The 22911-nt window shown below is 42.1% G+C and overlaps 1 protein-coding gene across 1 annotated transcript in view; it reads right to left on the bottom strand.

The window, feature by feature from the left end:
* Positions 1-846: 846 nt before the first annotated feature.
* Positions 847-22911, bottom strand: part of NCMAP (non-compact myelin associated protein) — a 91401-nt gene continuing 69336 nt past the window's right edge. The window contains exons 2-4 of the mRNA XM_073572485.1: positions 13740-13829; positions 6145-6229; positions 847-3664 (exon numbers count right to left, since the gene is read on the bottom strand). Of these exons, the coding sequence (XP_073428586.1) occupies positions 3523-3664; positions 6145-6229; positions 13740-13824 (312 nt within the window). The 5' untranslated portion in view covers positions 13825-13829 and the 3' untranslated portion in view covers positions 847-3522. The remainder of the gene's footprint in view (positions 3665-6144; positions 6230-13739; positions 13830-22911) is intronic.

The following is a 22911-nucleotide window of genomic DNA, read 5'->3' as shown; positions in this document are numbered from 1 at the left end:
CCCTCCATCTATGTGCCCCCCCAGCTGTTTCCCCATGTGATATCTATGCCCCCTGTGATCTGTGCCCTCCAGCTATTTGCCCCCCCGTGATCTCTGTGCCCCCAGCTATGTGCACCCCTGTGATATCTGTGGCTCCCAGCTTTGTGCCCCATGTTATCTATGTGCCCACCTGCTATGTACCCCCTGTGATGTTTGTGCTCCCATGTGCCCCCTGTGATCTGTCACCCAAAGCTATGTGCACCCCTGTGATCTTCATGTCACCCTTCAGTGATCTGTCCCCCCGGTGATCTATCAGCCTCCCCGACGATCCCTGTCCCCCCCGGTGCTATATATCCCCCCACAGCTGCTGCATTTACCCTGAAAGTGCTGTATATCCCCCCGAGTACTGTATATCCTACCACCTGTGATATATATAGCCCCCAGTGATGGAGAAGCAGCTCCAGCTGTCACATTAAGGGTGAGTTACCGTAATTAATTGTTTGCATGAAAATTACCCTGGTATATTTCGTCAATGTACCCACGTATGCAGAAAATTTCTGCATGAAAACAGGACTCCTTCCCAGAAAACGCTCTTTTTTGTTCCGCACGTTTTTTGCGTGTTTTCCGCGCTTCCCCAGTCTCATAGAAAATAGCTAGAAATGTGGATTTTTCCACAAAATTAATGAGCATGCTGCGTCTGTTACTGCGATGCTTTTTTTCGTGGGAAAAAAACGCATCAATATGCACAAAAAGTTCGGAATTCATTAAAATGAATGGTATGCTTCTTTTAAGCATTTTTGCTGGTAAAAAAAGTGAAAAAAAACGCATACATGGGTACACAGCCTCAAGGTGATCATTTTTGTGTGGCCCTCGAATGATGGTAGAAATTTCCAAATGGCCCCCGGATGGAAAAAAGGTTCCCCACCCCTGCTCTATAATATGGTGCTCTCAGATTAGGTGACAAAATGTGGTGACAGATTCCCTTTAATGAGTTTTTAAATGTCATAAAATTACAATATATCGCAGGGATATGCCAACACTTCATGTTTGCAAATACGCTGTATTATTTCTTTTGCACTCATCTTGCGTTAGAGCCGAGCCTTCAGAGCTTAATTCACAATTCTGCTGACTATGCTTTGAAGAGATCAATACACTTTTAACCATTACATTTATTAAAGTAAGTAGCTTATTTTAACTGCATCAGTACTTTGCAAAGGCTATACATCCCAAATAAAAATCCTAAGGGCATGCCGTGTGCAGACATTCAACCAGCTGAGAAAGTTGGAAGCAGGAAGCTTTCAGAGTTGGGGTAATGCCGTGCCAGAACTCAAGATTGGTGCAAGACAAGTAAAGCATTACTCAATTTACTCAACTATTTATGTAGATTAATAGTACTTGTAAACTGTAAAATGGTGTTCAAAATATAATATATGCTATAGAGGTTGGCCAACCGTAAACTTACCTTGTCAGAACAGTGTCGGAAAAATACATTTTCACATTAGTGATATACATGTAAACTATAATTAATAACTTAACTAAAAATCAAGCAAAACTTGTCTCAGATGAAGAATGCACTAAGAGTTATTAACTACACAAAATGCAAATGTTTGAATGAAAGTCCTAAAGTCTGATCCTCTGCTGAATGTGAATTAGCCAACTCTAAAGATTCTACTCCTACATTTAGGCTCGGACTGGCCCACAGGGTAAGAGGGGAATCCCCTGGTGGGCCCCTGTGCAAATCTGGGCCCGCTAACCCCACTATATGGATAGTACTTGGCATAATTCACTTGATTTACTCTGTACATAAAAAAGCAGCATCTCGTCATTCATTAACCAAACTGCCTAGCTTATTATTATTTAGCGATATAGGTACATTTGGGAATGAGGGAAGTGTAGTATTTGTATGCAGGTGAAAAATTGGCCCCTCAAAGTCATTGTTACTGGTGGGCCCTTGGCACCCCAGTCCGACACTGCCTACATTTATTCTATATTATGAAAATCATAGTGATTAATGAAGGGTGAGATGGAGCAGCTATCCCATGTTGTAATCTGCTGCTTTCCCATGCTGCTTTTCAGCTTTTTAACAGCCAGCAGAATGTCAATCCAGCTTTTAGCAGAAAAGACTAGTTGCCAGCTATGCAACGAGTTTGACAGTTAAGAAAGAAAAGCTCTTAAAAAGGTTTTCCTTTACCACCAAACAAATGGACGTCAAAGAGAGGAGACCCATGTCTGAGCCAGAAGGAAGAGAGGCTCCTCTCTGGAACACTCAAGATGTTCATGTATTATATAAAGAGCCTTTCATCATAGCTGTGACTTCCATATTAAAGGGGTTATCAAGTCCTTTTTTTGCCCTATGGAGCGAAGGACTTACCGGCATGTAGTTGGTAAATACTTGTCTGTTTTGCTCTGCAGCAACCTCTCCCAGTTCATATGGCAATTCCCTTGGTTCCTTGGACCTCACATGGGTGAAGCAGCTTTGTCTCTTTCATTCTGCTCTATCGACGGGATGTTACTGAAGATATCATGTTGACCGGCAGACAGCTCCCCGCAGCTAAGCAACGGGAAGTCAGCTGTCAGTCAACATGACGTTGGTAGTAATACCTGTCGACAGAGCAAAGCGGAAGAGAAAGCGCTGCTCTGTGGACATGCCTTCACAGGAATCAGGAGAATCATCACAGCGCAGAACTGACATATAATTAGTCTTTAAATTCTTATCCCCATGGGGTAAACAGAGACCAAAAGTCACGGATAATCCTTACAAGTAGTTGTCTGAGGTAGGATTACACTAAAATAGTCATAAGTGCTGTCAAGCAAAATCATACCTTTTTTTTATAAATTATTATTGTCAAATATAGGACAACATTTTAAATCTGGCATTAAATTACTGCTATTACACACAATGAAAAAGTTCAGCAGATTATTTATACAATGATATTGGAGATTACCCAACATGTCCAATAACCTTGACTAATATACATATACATTATCACTTAGTGATCCATGGCTAGCCTTACTACTCTTTACTAGACATGCATTGCACAATGGTACTGTGTCATGGATTATTTTATGCTCAGAACAGTGATTTTAATGAATAGAAATTGGCGAAACAGTATTCTGTGACATATATGAAAACATAAAGTCCAACAATCTACATACAGCATTCTTTCATATATAAATATAAATATGTATATATAAAAGCCATCAGAATGTCCGTCATGCTTCCAGAAATGTACCCCAAGGTTCCTGTCCAATGTCCATTCATTTGGCTAGAATCAGGGTAGACTGAAGACGAAAGAGACATTGTGATGTAGTGGGGGCTTTCCATTGCTGTAGGATTCCAATACAATGACTTTTTTCTTTTCTCAGCTGGTGGGTATGAGTTTATTCTATCCAGGTGAATGTAGGGATGGTTGGTCTTGGAAGCAAAGACCTATTATCACATTCTGAATCTCAGTGTTTCAGCGAAGATCTAAATGCCTTGTCCTAAACTAACTTTAATTGTAAATCAAACTCAACTTCATTTTCCGTCAGCACATATTCTCTTCATCGGTTTTCGAGGTGGATGTCGGGTGGAACAGACGTTACAGATGTTGGTTGGCTGATGGAACTGTGGTGGGCTCTCGTGCTTGGTGTGTTTGTGGTTTTGGTGCTCTTCATTCCCAGCTCTCTCTCTGTTCGTGTACGCCTGCAAGTATTGCAAGAGGAAATACATATTCACCAATATTTAAAAACTATATACTATATATTAAATTCTTCATCAGAAACATTACTTGTGACTTAAGCTGGCCATACACACTAGGTGGCTGTCATCCAATCGCCATTCCCATACACAGGAGTGCTCTCATGCTCTCGATGAGAAAGCCACCAATAAGAAAACAATAGAAAGGAACAGCATCCAGTCCAGGTGATGAAAAAGACAAAATTCTTGATAAAGACCAATTGTGGTCGAAACGTCGTATTATGTCATGGCGGACTAAAGGCTTTTTTCTTTTTCATCACCTGGACTGGATGCTGTTCCTTTCTATTGTTTATATCACTTGATGTCCGATTGGGTCATTGAACTTGGAACATGCATCCTGGGACTGACATGCTGTCAGCTGATTTTTCTTTGCTTAGCCACCAATAACAAGTCATCTGGCAGCTTATCTCACGGAGAACAATGAGATCGGCAGTCCGAAATCAGACATGCATTATTGACATCTCTCTCAAGCACCAGTCAGCTGGCACCCCCACACACCTCAGACTATCAACCTAACATGTCAACATCGGCGAATTCAATTAACTTTGGGACCCTTGAGGCAGAAGGAAATATTTCTGTTGTTGACAGCATATCAGCAGATCATTAAGTAAATAAATGTTTGAGAGCGTGCCACTGACCACTGAGGAGCCCACTGACCTTGTGAATGGGAGCCCTGTGTGAATAGAGCAGTAATTTGTATATGTGACTATTGCTCTATATGTATCTACAGAGTGGTAATGTGCATGCGGGTCCAACTCCACTATTCAAACAAGAGACACAGGACCCCCTTATTATTGAGTAATAAATGCCCCATTGATCAGATCATTTTCAGCATGTCAAGGAATGTAAGTGTATGTATTTTTTTGCAATCCTGTATAAAATGGGAGTTTTAATACATATTTTCATCTTTTGCAAATCATTAACATGTCTATCCATTCGGTGATTTCCATTATTCCACAAAGTTTCCTTCTTGGTGTTGCATTTTCCATGCTGAGTGTATTAATCTAAAAGCTGTAATGCCATGATGTAAGGGAGGTAACAAGATCACGTGATGCTCCACTCCCTTTTCTCATATTGGTATTTATATATTCTATATTTAATGTACCTGTTGCTGCTATGTATGTATATATACTGTGTATATATATATATTTAAATATATATATATATATATATATATATATACTGTATATATATAATGTTGTGTAGATAGGGAAAGTGCAGTTATAGGGTTAGCAACTAGAGGCGGGCATAGTAGGATAGAAATAGGAGCTTAGTATAATAAATAGTTAACATAGGAGGGGCCTACTATGGGGAAGACAGGAGCATTTCCTGAATGTAGGTAGTATAGCCAGGGAGCCCACAGCGCCTTACAGCCCAGACAACACAGTGACTCCGCAACGTTTCAAGCTAGGAGCCCAGTCATCCAGGGCTTGGGAACTGAAGGACACAGCAGTATTGGAATGCAGGGCAGCACCAAGATTTGGCAGCTTACTACGTGGGCAGATGTCCTTATGTCTGGGGCGAAAAGGACAGGGGAACTCCTGAAAGTAGTTAAGCTGGACAGAAGGAACACTGCGATACCAGATGAAATGGTACTACCCAGGAGCATTCTGGAAGAAGCAGGGAAAAGCACAGGAATAGACAAGGATGTATACTGTGATGTTCCCTTTAAAGTTGTTGTAACTGAACTGGACATACTGCGAAAGAATTCAAGTAAAGTTGTCTGTTAAAAGTTGAAACTGGACTCTGTCTATCTTTGTGTGAAACCAATAGGAGTCAACCCACAGCAGACCAGAGGGGACCCTGATGGTACAGAAGGAGTTAAAGAAGGTATGCTGCAAAGGGGACATTGTATGTATGTGGCGGGAGACCAGGGCTTGTTGGAGCAATCTATTTCAGCCACGACTACGGCCCTGGCTCCCCTCACAATGACGTAGGATGCGTCATCCACACAAAACAGGGAAGATCTTTTTTTTTTGATCTGCATAGTGGGAATTGGGGACTTTTTTTTACAATATTGTAGTATGCTATAAAAGAGGCCTTAATGGTGGTGGCTGTAATTGATATGGCAAAATTTGGAGACAGGTTTCTTTTAAAGAAGCACTCCCAATACATTTTTATTTCCTAAACCTAAATCTAAATGTATATGTAATGTAGTGTAAGTGCAATAAAATACTGTCCACAGTCTTTCCCGGTTTCCAGCACTGCTCTGATTTTCTTCTCACTCACGCGACTTCGGTGTGATTTGGCAGGTTGGAATTTTAGTTATATAAATCACTAGAGGTCCAGAGCGATGCATGGAAATAGGGGAATGAGGTGATCAGTAAGTATTTTATTGCACTTACACTACATTACATATACATTGGGGAAGAAAGCTATTTTGGGGAGTGATAGTTTAATTTGTCACTTATTTAAATAATATTTACCTATTATACATCTTGAGGCTAATAAGAACCAGTGAAAATATTATAATTACACCAACCACAATAGCAGCAACAATTGCACCAGCACCTGTAGAAGAAACAACAAAAACACCAATGATTTAAGTTATATTGACAACATTTCCACTGCAGACGTCTTGCAGATACGGTATGCTACATTGAATATCGCTACTACTATAGGCTAGAGCAGTGTTTCTCAACTCCAGTCCTGAAGACCCACCAACAGGTCAGGTTTTCAGGATATCATTAGCATTGCACAGGTGATTTCAACACCTGCTCAAGCATTAATTCCATCACCTGTGCAATACTAAGGAAATCCTGAAAACATGACCTGTTGTTGAGTCTTGAGGACTGGAGATGAGAAACACTGGGCTAGAGCCATTAGGGCTAGGGCCACCTCAACAATTATATGGTCCTCACAATGACTATATAAATCAACAGTAATCTGTAAAGCTGTAAGTATCTGCGGAGTACAATGGCGCAATGTGAGAGCAAAATAAATAAACAGTAGAAAGTTGGAATAGCTTGTCACTTACACAAACTTCTAGAGTCATACTCTACCATTTGATAAATTAGTATCTTAGATTTTGGCGCCTTTTGACTGCCTTGATTAAATAATATGAATTAATAATTATTGTATATGCTGTTGCCCTCTGACACTTGAATTCCTCCCATTCGTACCGCTTTGATATTTTGTAATTTTATCATTAATTAAACATATGTTGCAAAATTACATTTAGTAGTTTATGACTACAGTAGCTTTTGTGGGCGATATAAGGAAATCTGCTATTGCTGTGCTGTGGATATTCTCTGTATACTACCACACTGACAAAACATGCCCTTGGTTTGGGTTATACTGCCAATGTCCTTGTGTTGTTAACACACTATTTCGAATTCCTGAGTTGTAATTTCTCAGGTTTGAGTAGTTTGGTGTGATACATTGCAAAGAGCATTGTAATTATGCATTGTAGTTGTGCGTCAACACCCATTCTATTGTGTAGCTCAGGCACAAACAGAGGTGTAGCTTAAAGCTCATTGGTCCCTATAGACAATGTATGCCAAACATTCAGTGCTATCTCCCTCAGGCACCAAGTACCTGATGAGACTTTTAAGCTGCAGTGTTTAAGAAGTGGGCAGAGGATGGTATAGGCCGCAATTCATCTGTGAAGGCAAAGACGCCCTGGTTGGGAATTTCTCTACTTGGGGTGGAAGTGTATCCACACAAGGCAACGTCTTGCTCAAGCAAAGTTTAGTTTGTCACTTTGGGGCCAGTACCTGAACTTAACATTGCTTTAGAAGTATAAACCGTCCCAGTCCTTTCACACTCTCTCTTTTGACTGTAGGCAACACTAGGCCGCCATCATTGAATTTGCAGCTGAATGGTCCAGTCACCTCAGCAATTAAGCTCCCTCTTCATATTCTCACCGAGATAGTGGTGGTCTCAGGATCAGGTGGTTTTCACTCGCATCGGCTCTTTTGTGCCGCAGACCTCTTTATCAACAGCCATTAGTTCTCAGAGCCTCCTCACTCTGCATCATCCCTGTCAGGTTCTCACTTCTGTATTATGATTCTAATCACACTTTTCATGTCAAAGGTTGTCTTTTCCCACATTCTCACTCAAGCGCAGAACACCATTACAATATCAGGGTGGACCTCACTCATCCTGAGTCCCGGGACAGTCTATAGGCTCTACAGTAAACGAATAGCAGTGGTGGTTGCATATTGTCTTTCTCTTTATATGCATCTTATCTCATAGATTGTAAGCTTGTGAGCAGGGCCCTCACTCCTTTTGGTATCTGAATTATGTGTTATTTTGTAACATCTTTATTATCTCTAGAAGTCCTCTGTAAAATGTAAAGTGCTGCGGAATATGTTGTCGCTATAGAAATAGAATATATTATTATTATCGCATTATCTCTGCTTGTCTCTTCTCCGTTAAGGTACGGTCACACTTAGCGATGCACCAGCGATATGACACGGTCAGGATTGCTGGTGCATCGCTAAGTGGTCGCTAGTGAGCTGCCACACAGGCAGATCTCACCAGCAACATCGCAGGGGACGGGGATCGCTACTTACCTGTCAGATGAGGCGATCCTGACGTCCTCCCACCCGCGTCCACGCTTCGCTCGTCGGCACCACAGGAAGCCCAGCAGGAAGCTGACGACGAGAAATGGCCCAGACCGTTCTCGCGCGATGAGCGATAACCAGTGGGGGAGCCGGTCGGAGGTAAGTATCAGACATAGTGATATTGCTAGCAATATCGCTATAACGTCACAAAACCAGTGACGTTACAGCGATATTGCTAGCAATATCGCTTAGTGTGACAGGCCCTTTAGATCTCATCGCATGGCCCTGGAAACTTCCCCTTATCAAACCTCCCATTTTTTCTCTGATAAGATCATCCTTCAGTGGCACTTCAAACTGTCTCTCTATTCTTCCACAAGACATGTAATCACACATCACCATTACACATCACTTATGGCGCCGCACTATACTTTAACCCCTTCACCCCCAAGGGTGGTTTGCACGTTCATGACCGGGCCAATTTTTACAATTCTGATCACTGTCCCTTTATGAGGTCATAACTCTGGAACGCTTCCATGGATCCCGGTGATTCTGACAATGTTTTCTCATGACATATTGTACTTCATGTTAGTGGTAAAATTTCATTCAAATAACTTGCGTTTATTTGTGAAAAAAACAGAAATTTGGCAAAAATTTTGAAAATTTCGCAATTTTCCAACTTTGAATTTTTATGCCCTTAAATCACAGAGATACGGCACACAAAAAACTTGAAAACTAACATTTCCCACATGTTTACTTTACATCAGCACAATTTTGGAACCAAAATTTTTTTTTGTTAGGAAGTTATAAGGGTTAAAAGTTGACCAGCGATTTCTCATTTTTACAACACCATTTTATTTTTAGGACCACATCACATTTGAAGCCACTTTGAGGGGTCTATATGATAGAAAATACCCAAAAGTGACACCATTCTAAAAACTGAACCCCTTAAGGTGCTCAAAACCACATTCAAGAAGTTTATTAACCCATTAGGTGCGTCACAGAAATTTTTTTGAATATTTAAAAAGAAATGAACATCTAACTTTTTTTCACAAAAAAAATACTTCAGGTTCAATTTTTTTTATTTTACCAAGGGTAACAGGAGAAATTGGACTGCAAAAGTTATTGTGCAATTTGTCCTGAGTACGCTGATACCTGATTTGTGGGGGGGGAACGACTGTTTCGGCGCATGGCAGAGCTCAGAATGGAAGGAGCGCCGTTTGACTTTTTCAATGCAAAATTGGCTGGAATTCAGATCGGACGCCATGTCACGTTTGGAGAGTCCCTGATGTACATAAACAGTGGAAACCCCCTACAAGTGACCCCATTTTGGAAACTAGACCCCCCAAGGAACTTATCTAGATATGTGGTGAGAACTTTGAACTCACAAGGGCTTTACAAAAGTTTATAACGTACAGCGGTACAATTAAAAAATCATATTTTTTCCACAAAAATGATCTTTTCACCCCAATTTTTATTTTCCCAAGGGTAACAGGACCCTAAAAGTTATTGTGCAATTTGTCCTGAGTATGCTGATACCCCACATGTGGGGGTAAACCACTATTTGGGCGCATGGCAGAGCTCGGAAGGGAAGCAGCGCCATTTGACGTTTTTGGCTGGAATTGAGATCGGACATCATGTCGCGATTGGAAAACCCCTGATGTACCAAAACAGTGGAAACCCCCCACAAATGACACCATTTTGGAAACTAGACCCCCTAAGGAACTTATCTAGATGTGTGGTGAGAACTTTGAACCCCCAAGGGCTTCACAGAAGTTTATAAAATAAAGCCGTACAATTAAAAAATCATATTTTTTCCACAAAAATGATCTTTTCACCCTCAATTCTTAATTTTCCAAGGGTAACAGCACCCTAAAAGTTATTGTGCAATTTGTCCTGAGTACGCTGATACCCCACATGTGGGGGTAAACCACTATTTGGGCGCATGGCAGAGCTCGGAAGGGAAGCAGCGCCATTTGACATTTTTGGCTGGAATTGAGATCGGACACCATGTCGCGATTGGAAAACCCCTGATGTACCTAAACAGTGGAAATCCCCCACAAATGACACCATTTTGGAAACTAGACCCCCTAAGGAACTTATCTAGATGTGTGGTGAGAACTTTGAACCCCCAAGGGCTTCACAGAAGTTTATAACATAAAGCCGTACAATTAAAAAATCATATTTTTTCCACAAAAATGATCTTTTCACCCTCAATTCTTATTTTTCCAAGGGTAACAGCACCCTAAAAGTTATTGTGCAATTTGTCCTGAGTACGCTGACACCCCACATGTGGGGGTAAACCACTATTTGGGCGCATGGCAGAGCTCGGAAGGGAAGCAGCGCCATTTGACGTTTTTGGCTGGAATTGAGATCGGACACCATGTCGCGATTGCAAAACCCCTGATGTACCTAAACAGTGGAAACCCCCCACAAATGACACCATTTTGTAAACTATACCCCCCAAGGAACTTATCTAGATGTGTGGTGAGCACTTTGAACCCCCCAGTGCTTCACAGAAGTTTATAATGCCAGGGCATGAAAATAAAAAAATCGCATTTTTTCCACAAACATGATCAATTAGTCCCCAATTTTTTCATTTTCCCAAGGGTAACAGGAGAAATTGGACCCCAAAAGTTGTTGTCCAATTTGTCATGAGTACGCTGACACCCCATATGTGGGAGAAAACTACTGTATGGACACACGTCGGGGCTCGGAAGGGAAGCAGTGACGTTTTGGAATGCAGACTTTGATGGAATGGTCTGCGGGTGTCATGTGCGTTTGGAGATCCCCTGATGTACCTAAACTATTGAAACTCCCCACAAGTGACCCCATTTTGGACACTAGACCCCCCACGGAACTTATCTAGATGTGTGGTGAGCACTTTGAACCCCCAAGTGCTTCACAGAAGTTTATAACGCTCGAACGTGAAAATAAAAAAATCATTTTTTTCCACAAAAATGATATTTTTGCCCCCCCTTATTTTCCTAAGGGTAACAGGAGAAATTGGACCCCAAAAATTGTTTTGCAATTTGTCCTGAGTAGGCTGATACCCTACATGTGGGGGTAAAACACTGTTTGGGCGCATGGCAGAGCTTGGAAGGGAAGGAGCACCATATGACTTTTTCAACTCAGAATTGGCTGGAATTGAGATCAGATGCAATGTTGCATTTGGAGAGCCCCTGATGTGCCCAAACAGTGGAAACCCCCAATTCTAACTCCAACCCGAACCCCAACACACCCCTAACCCTAATCTCAGCCCTAACCCTAGCCCTAACCCTAGCCCTAACCCTAACCCTAACCCTAGCCCTAACCCTAGCCCTAACCCTAGCCCTAACCCTAACCCTAATGGAAAAATGGAAATAAATACATTTTTTTTAATTTTATTATTTTTCCCTAACTAAGGGGGTGATAACGGGGGGTTGATTTACTATTTATGGCGGTTTTTATGTTTGGCAGCTGTCGCACGCTAAAAGACGCTTTTTATTGTAAAAATAGTTTACAGCGATCTGTCACAGGCAGTGCCGAAGGCTTCCTCATGCCTGCGCTTTGCAGGCACTGAGGAAGCCAGCTTCCTGCAGGCCCCCGAAGGCCCCCGTCGCCATCTTGGATTCGGGGGCCTGGAGGAAAGGAGCCCCCCGCAGCAGCGCTGCACATTGCGCTGCCGTGGGGGGCTCAGGGAAGCACGGAGGGAGCCCCCTCCCTGCCGATGCTTCCCTTTAACTCCCGGTACACCGCGATCATGTTTGATCGCGGTGTGCAAGGGGTTAACGTGTCGGGGGTGGTCCGTGACCGCCCCTGACACATTGTGCCGGGTGTCAGCTGTGATAATCAGCTGACACCCGGCCGCGATCAGCGGCGCTCACCACGTGGGCGCCGCTGATCGCGGTAGACGTACTATCCCGTCCACGGTCATACGGGCCCGGGTACCGTGGATGGGATAGTACGTCGGATGTCAGGAAGGGGTTAATGTGAAAGTCGTGTAAGTAAAGTGAAGGTACACAACAAACGATCCACCCAAAATATAGAAGTCAAATTCACACAAGGTATAACAGTGCAAAAAGGGAGAAATTGGGAGCAAACAAACATTATGAATAATTTGTGATAAATTAATTTTTTGAAAGCGAATTGCACATGATGGACCTCCCTGTCTAGGAAACTTGGTCCAAGCACGGATTGCAATGCAGGGACAAGTCTGCAGGTCTCCTTACCTGAACCTACAACTCGTATATGCCTATTAGGCAGTTGAGCGCGGGTCCGGAGACCTGCAGACAGTCTGTGCATTGCGGTCTGTGCTTGGATCGAGTTTCATTGATGTCTGCATGAGCCCTTACAGCCCTTGCGGAATTTGAAATCCACAGCATGTACATTTCTGTTGTGGATTTCCACCACAAGCTTCACCTCTTTCAATGCAGATGGATTTTGTGAATTCCAGCCACAAATCCACAGCAAAAGTTTACATTTTGCACACATGGATTAAGAGGCGGATTTTCAGCAAATGTTTCCTTTTTATTAGTAGACATCCCCTTATAGCTAGATATTTTGTTTTGTATAATGGGTCGCCCTCCCAGGGCTGTGGGGTACTCGGTACCGGGCCGGTGTCAGGGGAATGTGTCACAGCAGCGGTGACCCGGACCGTGGCTCTGGGCGCCCAAGCCAATGGCAGAATGTATATGTAGTTAATGGAATAGTTCATGACGCCACCTGTGGTGTTTGGCAAGCAAGATGTTAAGCCAACGCTGCGTGCAGATCCTCTGGGGCTGATGGTGTGTTGCAGCATAGATGATGTAGATCCCCACAGGTGAAGCTGTAACCCCAGGGCAGTGTAATTGCAATAGATGAGGATAAGCGCAGGCGGTGTGAGGAATGCTGGTACCCAGATGTAGCAGTGCTGACGGTGTTAGCGCACAAATGAATGGAAGACATCAGGGCTTGCAGTTCCAAAGCTTTACTCACAGTCCATGGTACACACTGGTTACTGCCTCCGTGCCGTGTCCTCCGGGGCAGAGACTCAATCAACCTCCCTGTCGTGTGGGATGCGAGTGTTGGAGTGTGGAAAGGAGCCCCCAACATACCTAGGTGGTGGGGGCACTACACCTTAGGAGAAGGTGCAGTACCTCTGTGGCGACTGAGCCTCAGGGGCGCCACGTATAACGTAGTGCTATATACACATTTAATAATAATCCATAACTACTCGTTACATTAGGGAAAAAATAAATGCACCTAAGACTTTTTAAATTACATTTTATGTGTTTCTTGTGTTGTACATGTATAAATCATGAAGTCAGAAGGTGTGTTATATGTATTCGTATATAGTATTATTACTTGCTGTCCCCTGAAATGTAATACAATGTGTTTATGAGCTTTCATACACCACTTTTCCTGTAAAATGTAATATATTAAATGATAACCTATGAAACAATCAGCAGAAGTATATACCGGTGCATGGAATCGGAAGCCTGCCATATAGTAACATTTATAATCATGCCAAATTGGAAAGTAATAATTCTACTTACTCTGATAAAGAATCTGTTCCTGTGACTTGGTAGTCGTATTTACTGGAGATAGCGTTGTGTTCATTAATTGAGGTGTTGTTGCCATGACAACTGTGGAAAAATAAGAAGTTCCGATAACAGTGAAATATTGTATTTGATGTAGATAATAGCACATAACCAGCATGCACTTTATGGGAATGAGCTTTCAGGGATAATTTATTTATACCATATATTTATTAGTCTAATGTTTGTCAAGCCACACAATATTGCTGGAATTTGCTACAGCTAGTACATGCTGCCAACTCAGCTCTCCTGCTTCCGTGTGCTGTCCACACATCCACCATTGCTACAGTCAGGTACCTGCTACCAACTCAGCTCTCCTGCTTCCAAGTTTGTCAGCACATCCAGCCCTGCTACTGCCGGGTACCTGCTACCAAATCAACTCTCCTGTTTCCAAGTGCTGTTTGCACATCCAGCCCTGCTACTGCCAGGTACCTGCTGCCAATTTGGGTCTACTGGTCCCAAGTGCTGTCCCCAAATCCAGCTCTGCTATAACCAGGTACTTGCTGCCAACTTGGCTCTACCATTCCAAAGTGTCTACTGCACAGCTGGCTAAGCCACAACCAAGTGCCTTACTGCTGTCTCAGTGGTTCTTATCCAAAGTGCTGCCCACACATCCAGCTCTGTTGCAACCAAATGCACAATTGCTGTCTTAGCTCTGTTGTTCAAAAGTGCTTTCCTCACAAATCAACATTTAGTTGTTTGACTACAAATTCAGCTAAGCTGTTCCAAGGTGTTTTCCACACACTTGGCTCTGCAACTTTAGGGTGTCTGTCTGCCAACTCAGCTCTGCTGTTTCTGGGTGGTGCTAACAGCTCGTTTCTGATTACTTCAATCTGCACACTCAGCTCTGCAACAAGATGACTGTTCGCATATCTAGCTCTTCAAATCCAGTTCTGCTGTTCCATGGGTTGTCTGTCCCATCCAATTCTGCTGCATCAATGCCTATAGTCCATGCTTCTCACCCTCACATACAGTTTGGGGAATAAACCTCACCAAGTGACCCATTAACACCTTCAGATTAGCAGCTGCAAAGCTATTGACCTCCATATATCTATAAATAATTGTTTACCAAGTTTTCTGTGAAAGAACTTGTCTGGGGGGCATAATATATGTGATGTAAACACTTGACCCCAATCAAACATCCTACTGATAAACTGGCACTCTATGAGACAGCTTGCAGCTCTGTGGACACAAATTCTAACCAACCAAGTTTCTAACTTCAAAAAGGTAGGCTAGTTGCAAGATATACTATGCCAATGTATTCACACCAACTCTGTATAGCCAAGACTGGCATAACACCAAGCATTAGTCTATTGAATTATGTGAACTTTGCCCTCAATCTAAAGCCTCAAAGGAATTAACTGGCATTTTTTGCAATCAAAGGCATATTTCACAAAAAATGTAGCTAAGAGATGAGACTTAAAGGGGATATCCTGCACTTAAAAAAAGGCATGTAGTTGCTAATAGAGGCAACTACCTGCCTGTTGTATCCTGTGCCGGTCATTGATTGCTCCTGCCAGAGATTCAGCTACTACCTGTCAACAGATCAGCAGTTTCTCTTCCTGTTTACAGGGAGAGACTACTGGTGTCATGCTGATTGACAATTGGCTTCTCCCAATTAGGCAGCGGGAGTCGGCTGTCAATCAGCATGACACCAGTAGTCTCTCCCTGTCAACGGGAAGAGAAACTGCTGCTCTGTTGACAAGGAGTAGCTGAATCTCTGGCAGGAGCGGTCAATGGCCTACACAGGGTACAACAGACAGGTAGTTGCCTCTGTTGGAAGCTACATGCCTTTTTTTTCAAAAGTCCTGGATATCCTCTTTAAGGTTATGCACATGTGAACTGAACATCTCATTAACCACAATAATGAGAATGTGTTCCGCTAAGTATGCTGTCCCATATTCATGTTTTATTTCACTATGTTACATGTAAGCATTAAGGTCCTAATTCATCAAATCTGGCATTTTGCATACCCATCTTTATGAAGTGTGTGCTGAAGTAAAATGCACCAAATTCATTCATTCGCCTCATAGTGAAATGAGTTCACTTTCCACAGTTGTGCACCACCGCAAGAAATGTGTTCTAGTCAGGGGTTGGAGTACATTTCTGACATAATGGTTTTGTCAAGTACGCTTGGCCATGATTCATCCTGCCTGAGCTCTGACAACTTTTCAAAAAAGTGGGCAGAACTAGCCGGGACTGATGTAAAAATACTTTGGCGCACATTCTCAACTGCCACTTCATTCAAATAGGGCTCCACAAAGGGGATGGTTCCTTGATTGGTTCAAGTATTTTTTTGTGCCTCAACTGGCACTGCAGATTAAAAAAAGTGAAGAAGTATTAAATGAAGTAATTTATTCCTTTACACATTTTCTTTCTTTAAGATCCACTTCTTGTTTTAGCTACAGTAAGTGCATCATACTGTACATCCACATGCTTCTAATTTTATATGAAGACAAACATAGATTTCTATGAATATATGAGAAAAAAATATTAATATTTTTGCATATAATTTCTTACATTATTTTCTAGGATAGATATGCTCTTAACTTGCACATGTATGAAATAATAAAAATGAGGGTAACTAACTATATTATTAGTTTAAATGGTGACTGTAGTTTTTACAAATTTTGCATAAATCAATATTACAATTGAATACAAGAAGATTTGTAACATCATAGAGAAATCTGCTTCTTTCTCCAGTTATGAGCTAATATCTCCCTCTTTTCTACCTCCTGAACTTATAATCCACTCACATAAATGGCTCAAATCAATATTGGGCAGAACAAGCACACTGAGGTGTCAAGGTACAGCTTATATTAAACTATTTGGAAAGGGAAAGTACAAGGAGGAGTGTCATGATCCAGACTGGGTTTTGAGTTCTGTTTTTCCCCTTTTCCCGGTCTGGTCATGTCAGGAGTTAAACTTTCCCAGCCTCAGTCTGGGTTCAGGTTGGCTACTTATCGCCGTCACTTCCTGCAGGCGATGTCAGTTATAGTTTTTGCCTAGGGCTGCTGTACCTGACTCTGATTGCTCTGATTTGTCCTGCTGCGTTTGCTGTTTAAACCCATGTCTTTGTTTTCTCCTAATCCCATCTTGACTCAGTGTTCTCAGTGTCTCTCTTTAGTGTGCTGACTCTCTGGTTTTGACTTGGCTTGTATCCTGACCTGCTTCTGTCTTTTGTCTTTTGGTTTATCCGCTCCTGACCGTTACTGATTCCCTGGCTTGTCTCTAACCATGAGTTTGCTTATTCCTTTGGTACTGCGCTACAGTCTAGGATTTGACCCTGCTTGTTTGACTATTCTGCTGCCACCTGTGGTAGCCTCACTGCTGCACTGCAGGCCAGCTCTGTTCCACTCTACTGCCATCTTGTGGAGCCTGCACATACCTGCATTGCAGCAGCACGATAAGGAGTGAGGAGCCCTCAAGACAGTAGAATACAAGGCAGATCGTGCTGCAGCTTCAAGCAACTGTTTTACTTCACTCTAGTGCTGGATTCCCAGCTACAGAGCTCAGTACTACTCTATAATGTCTTCCATGCTGCTGCTGCTTCTATTAGTGAGCTACAGAGAAAGAGGAGCAGGAATCCCTCATGTTTGAGTTTTCTGAGCATAGAACATGTAATATGAGCTAGTATACAACCCATCAGCTCAGATAGAACTGAACATTACACAGCCTACACAGGATTCACAACCACACAGCTCAGTACTGCTCTTTACTGTATTTCATGCTCCGGCTAACTCTATCTATGAGCTACAGAGAAAAAGGAGCAGGGACCTGTCATGTCTGAGTTTGCCGGGTATAGAAGATATAATACGAGCTAGTTTTCACCCATCAGCGCAGAGAAAACTGAAAATTAGTGATACAGCCTACACAGGGGAAAACTGGTGAAAATGCAGTGTACAAGTTAAATAACAGCCAGAAATAGTGTTATTCGTCATATTCACACACAACAGATTATTTTGAAAAGTTATTTGAAACAGCCGGCACACTTTAAGGACATATAATTGCCATGAGGCATTGCCCAATTATATTTGGCATTAAGCAAGAAAAACAATTTTCATGCAGTTTGTCATACCAACTGCTTGGTATAGTCTCCTAGTTTATTTAATTTTGGTAGAACACTGCTGTCTTTATGGACCCACAGGGATCCTCATCCATGAAATATTTTCTTCTAACCACTGCCATGATTATGAAATATACTGCACATCTAGGGAGTCCTTCACTGGGCAAGCTAATAAGCCACAGTTTTCTTAAGGAGAGAGCCCTTGAACTGCTTCGCTAGTAGACAGTCCATAATGCATTGCTAGGCTCCATGAATAGCTCATTATATTTGCTCAATAACATACAATGAGGCTCTGTGTTAAAACACACAAGTAATGAAGCAGTGGCCATAAAACACTTGAAATCTGACTTAACTCTTGTACAAATATATTAATATATAATTTGGTGGGTTTCTTCATATGCACTAAATAATGCACAATTTCCTCAATTACTCTAGCTCTCATACTAAATTTACATTTTCTCCTAGATTTATATATAGCTGTTAACTAAATACATTTACTTCCTATTAGTTCAGGTGCTTTTGGTACAAGGCAAAGGAAAAAAAAGCATGGTCACTATTAGAACATGAACACCTTAGAAGGGGAAGGTAATATGGAGACAAATTTTGACTTTCATAGATAATAGTGTCAGCTGTCTAATATGGATTAAAGCTCTACATTACTTTAAATGTCAAACTTTCCAAACATCAGAAAGTATTGACCACACCCTCATAAGATGATAAGAAGTAACTACTATGTCACAGTAATTAAAGGTGGAAGGGAAGGTCACACACGCCTCCCCTGGGCAAAGCTAGTGCGAAACGCGCGTCAGGGTGCCTGCCGCCTTCATGTATATTAATTTAGCCCATTAATAGCACTAATATGGACTTTTATTATTGGGCAGCTATTGCATTTCCTAGCACTTTATGCTTCTCTTGCATCAGCCACTTTATTTGCACATGCACCTTATAGTAGTAATAGCTGATATGCTGTGATTCGCTGGAATTTGCTCTACATATTTAATTGGCATTTGCCTTTTTTAATAATTGGAATATTTTTTGCCCTTTGATAACTTGCTGCCTGTGCAATATATACCATGTGTACATGATACCTTGAATCTCTATGCGGCTTCTTTTGTATTTTTGTCCCCACTTATAACTTTGTTGCACTCATGCTCTATATATGAATATAAATAAAAATATTGAATAATTTTTGGTAAAAACTTCCTTGTAGCTCTCTTTTTCGGTTCTGTATTGATTTTGGAAGTACCAATTCTTAAGGGGGCTTTACACATTGCGATATCGCTAGCAATATCGCTAAAGCGTCACCGATTTTGTGACGCAGCAGCGATATTGCTAGCGATATCGCTGCATGTGATACTTACCTTCGACCGGCTCCCCCGCTGGTAATCGGTGATCACGCGAAATCGGCCTGGTCCATTTCTCGGCGGCGGCTTCCTGCTGGCGTCGATGAGCGACGCGTGGATGTGGGCGTAGGACATCATCATCGCCGCGTCTGACAGGTAAGTAACTACCGCTGCTACGTCACTGCATCACTGCTGAGATCTGCCTGTTTGGCAGCTCACTAGCGACCATTTAGCGATGCACCAGCAATTCTGTCCAGGTCATATCGTGGCCGGGATCGCTGGTGCATCGCTAAATGTAAAGGGGCCCTTAGGCATTGATCTCCTATTTGATCTATTGCTTTTGGTACAAGGCAAAGGAAAAAAAAAGCATGGTCACTATTAGAACATGAACACCTAAGAAGGGGAAGGTAATATGGAGACAAATTTTGACTTTCATAGATAATTGTGTCAGCTGTCTAATATGGATTAAAGCTCTACATTACTTTAAATGTCAAACTTTCCAAACATCAGAAAGTATTGACCGCTCCCTCATAAGATGATAAGAAGTAACTACTATGTCACAGTAATTAAAGGTGGAATGTCAAAAAGCACATCCCCAAATTCGAAATACGTCAAAATTCTCAAGCAGGAGTTGTGCAAAATCAGTATATATAAAATTATGATTATCTGCAAGACTAATGTACAGTATATGGACAAAGTCCAGCAGTCCTCCTAAAGCCAATGACTAAATTTCACACTAGAAAATGCATATATAAGAGATGTCTTAAATCTAATGAGGCTGCCATGCTTTGAAAATCCACCTAAGAATGGCTACATAACCCTTTGTGATGGTCCCTTACAATGTTAATAATAGCATTTTAGATGGACTGCTCTTCTTAATATCAGGATTACATGGCCATATTTTCATAGATTTTCAAAGTTATACTAGTTTATATTGTGGAATTTGGTAACAGGTCTGCTTTAAAGGGAACCTGTCAGCAGGATTGTGCACAGTAACCTACAGACAGTATCAGGTCGGCATCGTTATACTGATTACAATGATACCTTGGTTGATGAAATCAGTCTTGTGGTTGTTGTTTTTTAATCTTTATTTTCAGTTTTTAGTTAATGATATGCTTGTGCTCCGGTACAGCCTGTGGGGGTCTTCATGTGATGCTCTGATTAGGTATTCATAATGAAGACTGCTGACAGGTGTCACATGGACCCGTCCTGTGTGATGCGACCAGCAGGCCGGTAACTAGAACAACAGGACGCGGCACGTGATACTGTCCTGTGTGACACAGCTCGCAGGCCGGTAACTAAAACAACAAGACAAAGGGAAGGGAAACAGTTACAACGGTGGGCCCTGCGATAGGGAAAGGGGACATGGAGACCTCCTGCACTCCCCTGAGTCAGTGTCCCTAACGCTCCTAACGTTCCCTATGCCGATTCCGCACCTGGCACCGATCAGGAACCTGTCGCCCTAGCACACCCTACACCTATCCCTTGCTAGGGAGCTGGGTGGCGCCGGCACTCGCCCCACCGCTGTACTAATACACACTAAGAAAAAACACAAACAGGGAAACACTACTTAGCTTTACTCTGTTGCACTTACTCCTGGCAACAGAGTCCACCACCAGAATGCAGCTCTCCTCCAGCTCTCCTCCTGAATCGCTGCCACCAAGCTCTGTCAGAGCTACAAGGAAATCCCCTATGATTCTTTCCACACCAGGGCTAAGACAGTGCTGCAAGGAACGCTCTCCAGCTCCTTCCTCCACCAAGGATGGTTGAAATGAACACTATCACCAACACTGATTGCAACACCTGTGACTCTTTTATAGCAGAGCCAGCAATCACACCTGCATTATAATCATGTGCACTTAAACTAAAGAAACTAGAGTGCAATGACGCTCACCACCACCGGGGGCAAACTTAGAACAAACGACACCACAGTGCAATAATCCTAATGGCCACCAGGGGCAAAAACCAACCTTAAGCACAGCTTAGGAAAAAAAAAGGTTACCTGTGCTTTTTATCAGTCTTGATCCAGCATGGATCATGACAACAGGTCACTGATCCCTCACTGACCTGCCCCAATTTTACATAATTAATATTATATATATTGTCTGTAGGTTACTGTGCACAATCCTGCTGACAGGTTCCCTTCTACTCCCCTTGAGGAAAGAAGAATCAGAAAGGCTGTATTTTAACCAATCCAATTCTTTGGCATGACTCGTGTCTTCTGGTTACTTATCCCATTATAGAGATAAGCAAGTATGCTTTATATATCAATGTAGTGGGCAAGTTAATGTGGAAGCATAGCTTCATCTCACGAGTGAATCGACACGATTATGGTAATGACACCAAGGTGTCAGTTTACTGTGATCCGATTCTCTCAGATAAGAGAATCGCATCACAGGTGCGTAGAAGACGGACAACTTGATTTCTCCATTTTTTCCATTGTCTGCATCCGCTGTAATCGGACTGCACACAGATGACATCCAAGTACCGTCCGGTGTTTTATATGCACCCATAGACTTGAATGGGTGCGTGTCATCTGATTTGCTGAGCAACTCGTAGCATGCTGCAATATTTTTCTCCTGCCGACACGCCATGAGAAAAGAAACACTGATCAGCACTGCCCCATAGAATAACACTGGACCGAGTGCTATCCAATTAAACATAGCACTCGACCATGTTATACACTCGTGTGAGCGAGCCCTTAGTCAAACTGTGTATGGCTTTCTCATTTTTACTTCAAAGCTTACACAAGCATATCATCATTTAACCTTTGGGAGAAAAGATGAGATAGTTGTCACATTGAACCTTCTTTCGGCAAACAGCTATCTCTCCTGACCCCCACACTACATATGAGTATTTGGCTTGGCCAAGTGTTCATGCGTTGTCACCTTTGGCAGTTGTTTATCACTCTTGAAAACAATAGGTTTGGCAGTTGAAATTCCAACTTTTGTTGGAGAGTCTTGCCTTTCCCATACACATCAAATTGTTGCTTGCCCATTCCTTTAGAATTGTATTATAAAAAATTAAATTAATATCTATAAAATTAATATTTTTTATTATTCAACGGCCTAAAACTTCTGAAGTTTTCTTGAAGAAGGGCTACCTGTAGTCTGTGTCTCCTCCTAATTGTTGACTTGAGGTGTTTGAACCCCATCCATTGCAAATGAGGTCAAAAGAGCGAGCACAAAGCGATGGTTGCACTAAGGACCTCAGTAAATTTAAACCTGTCACTGACACCATCTTTACCACAAATTGGATAGTTTCATTTCTGATCTTCCCTGATGAAGCATAAGTACTATTATTGTGAAGTGGTAGCATCTGTGAGTAACAGCAGTTTATCCATTGGACAGTAGGCCATGCAAAATCACAGAGTGGCCTACTGCTGGAGTTATAGGTTTTACCTATCAAGTATTGACAGACAAGAACTGTGCTTAATGAAGTAAGTTTCCATGGTTGAGTAGATGCATAGTAGCTCAAAATTAAAATGAGCAACACCCTGTGCAGCTGGAGTGGTGTACAGCACATCAACATTAGAATCTGTCATAGTAACAACAAGTTCTCTAGTGTGATAAGTCACATTTTATTTTAGAGTGGCCTAATGGCTTAGTAGATGCCCGAAGATGACCCAATGCGCTTGGTGCTTTTACAATATGGGTATACATAACAACAGATCTGGGATATGACATGGAACTATAGTTCAGAAAACGCCTTCCTATACCAG

Source organism: Dendrobates tinctorius, unplaced genomic scaffold (genome assembly GCF_039654945.1).
Source record: "Dendrobates tinctorius isolate UK_male_01 unplaced genomic scaffold, ASM3965494v1 ptg000007l, whole genome shotgun sequence".
Taxonomy (NCBI): domain Eukaryota; kingdom Metazoa; phylum Chordata; class Amphibia; order Anura; family Dendrobatidae; genus Dendrobates; species Dendrobates tinctorius.
The sequence above is the reverse complement of the archived record's forward strand: the minus strand, read 5'-3'. Positions and strand labels throughout refer to the sequence as shown.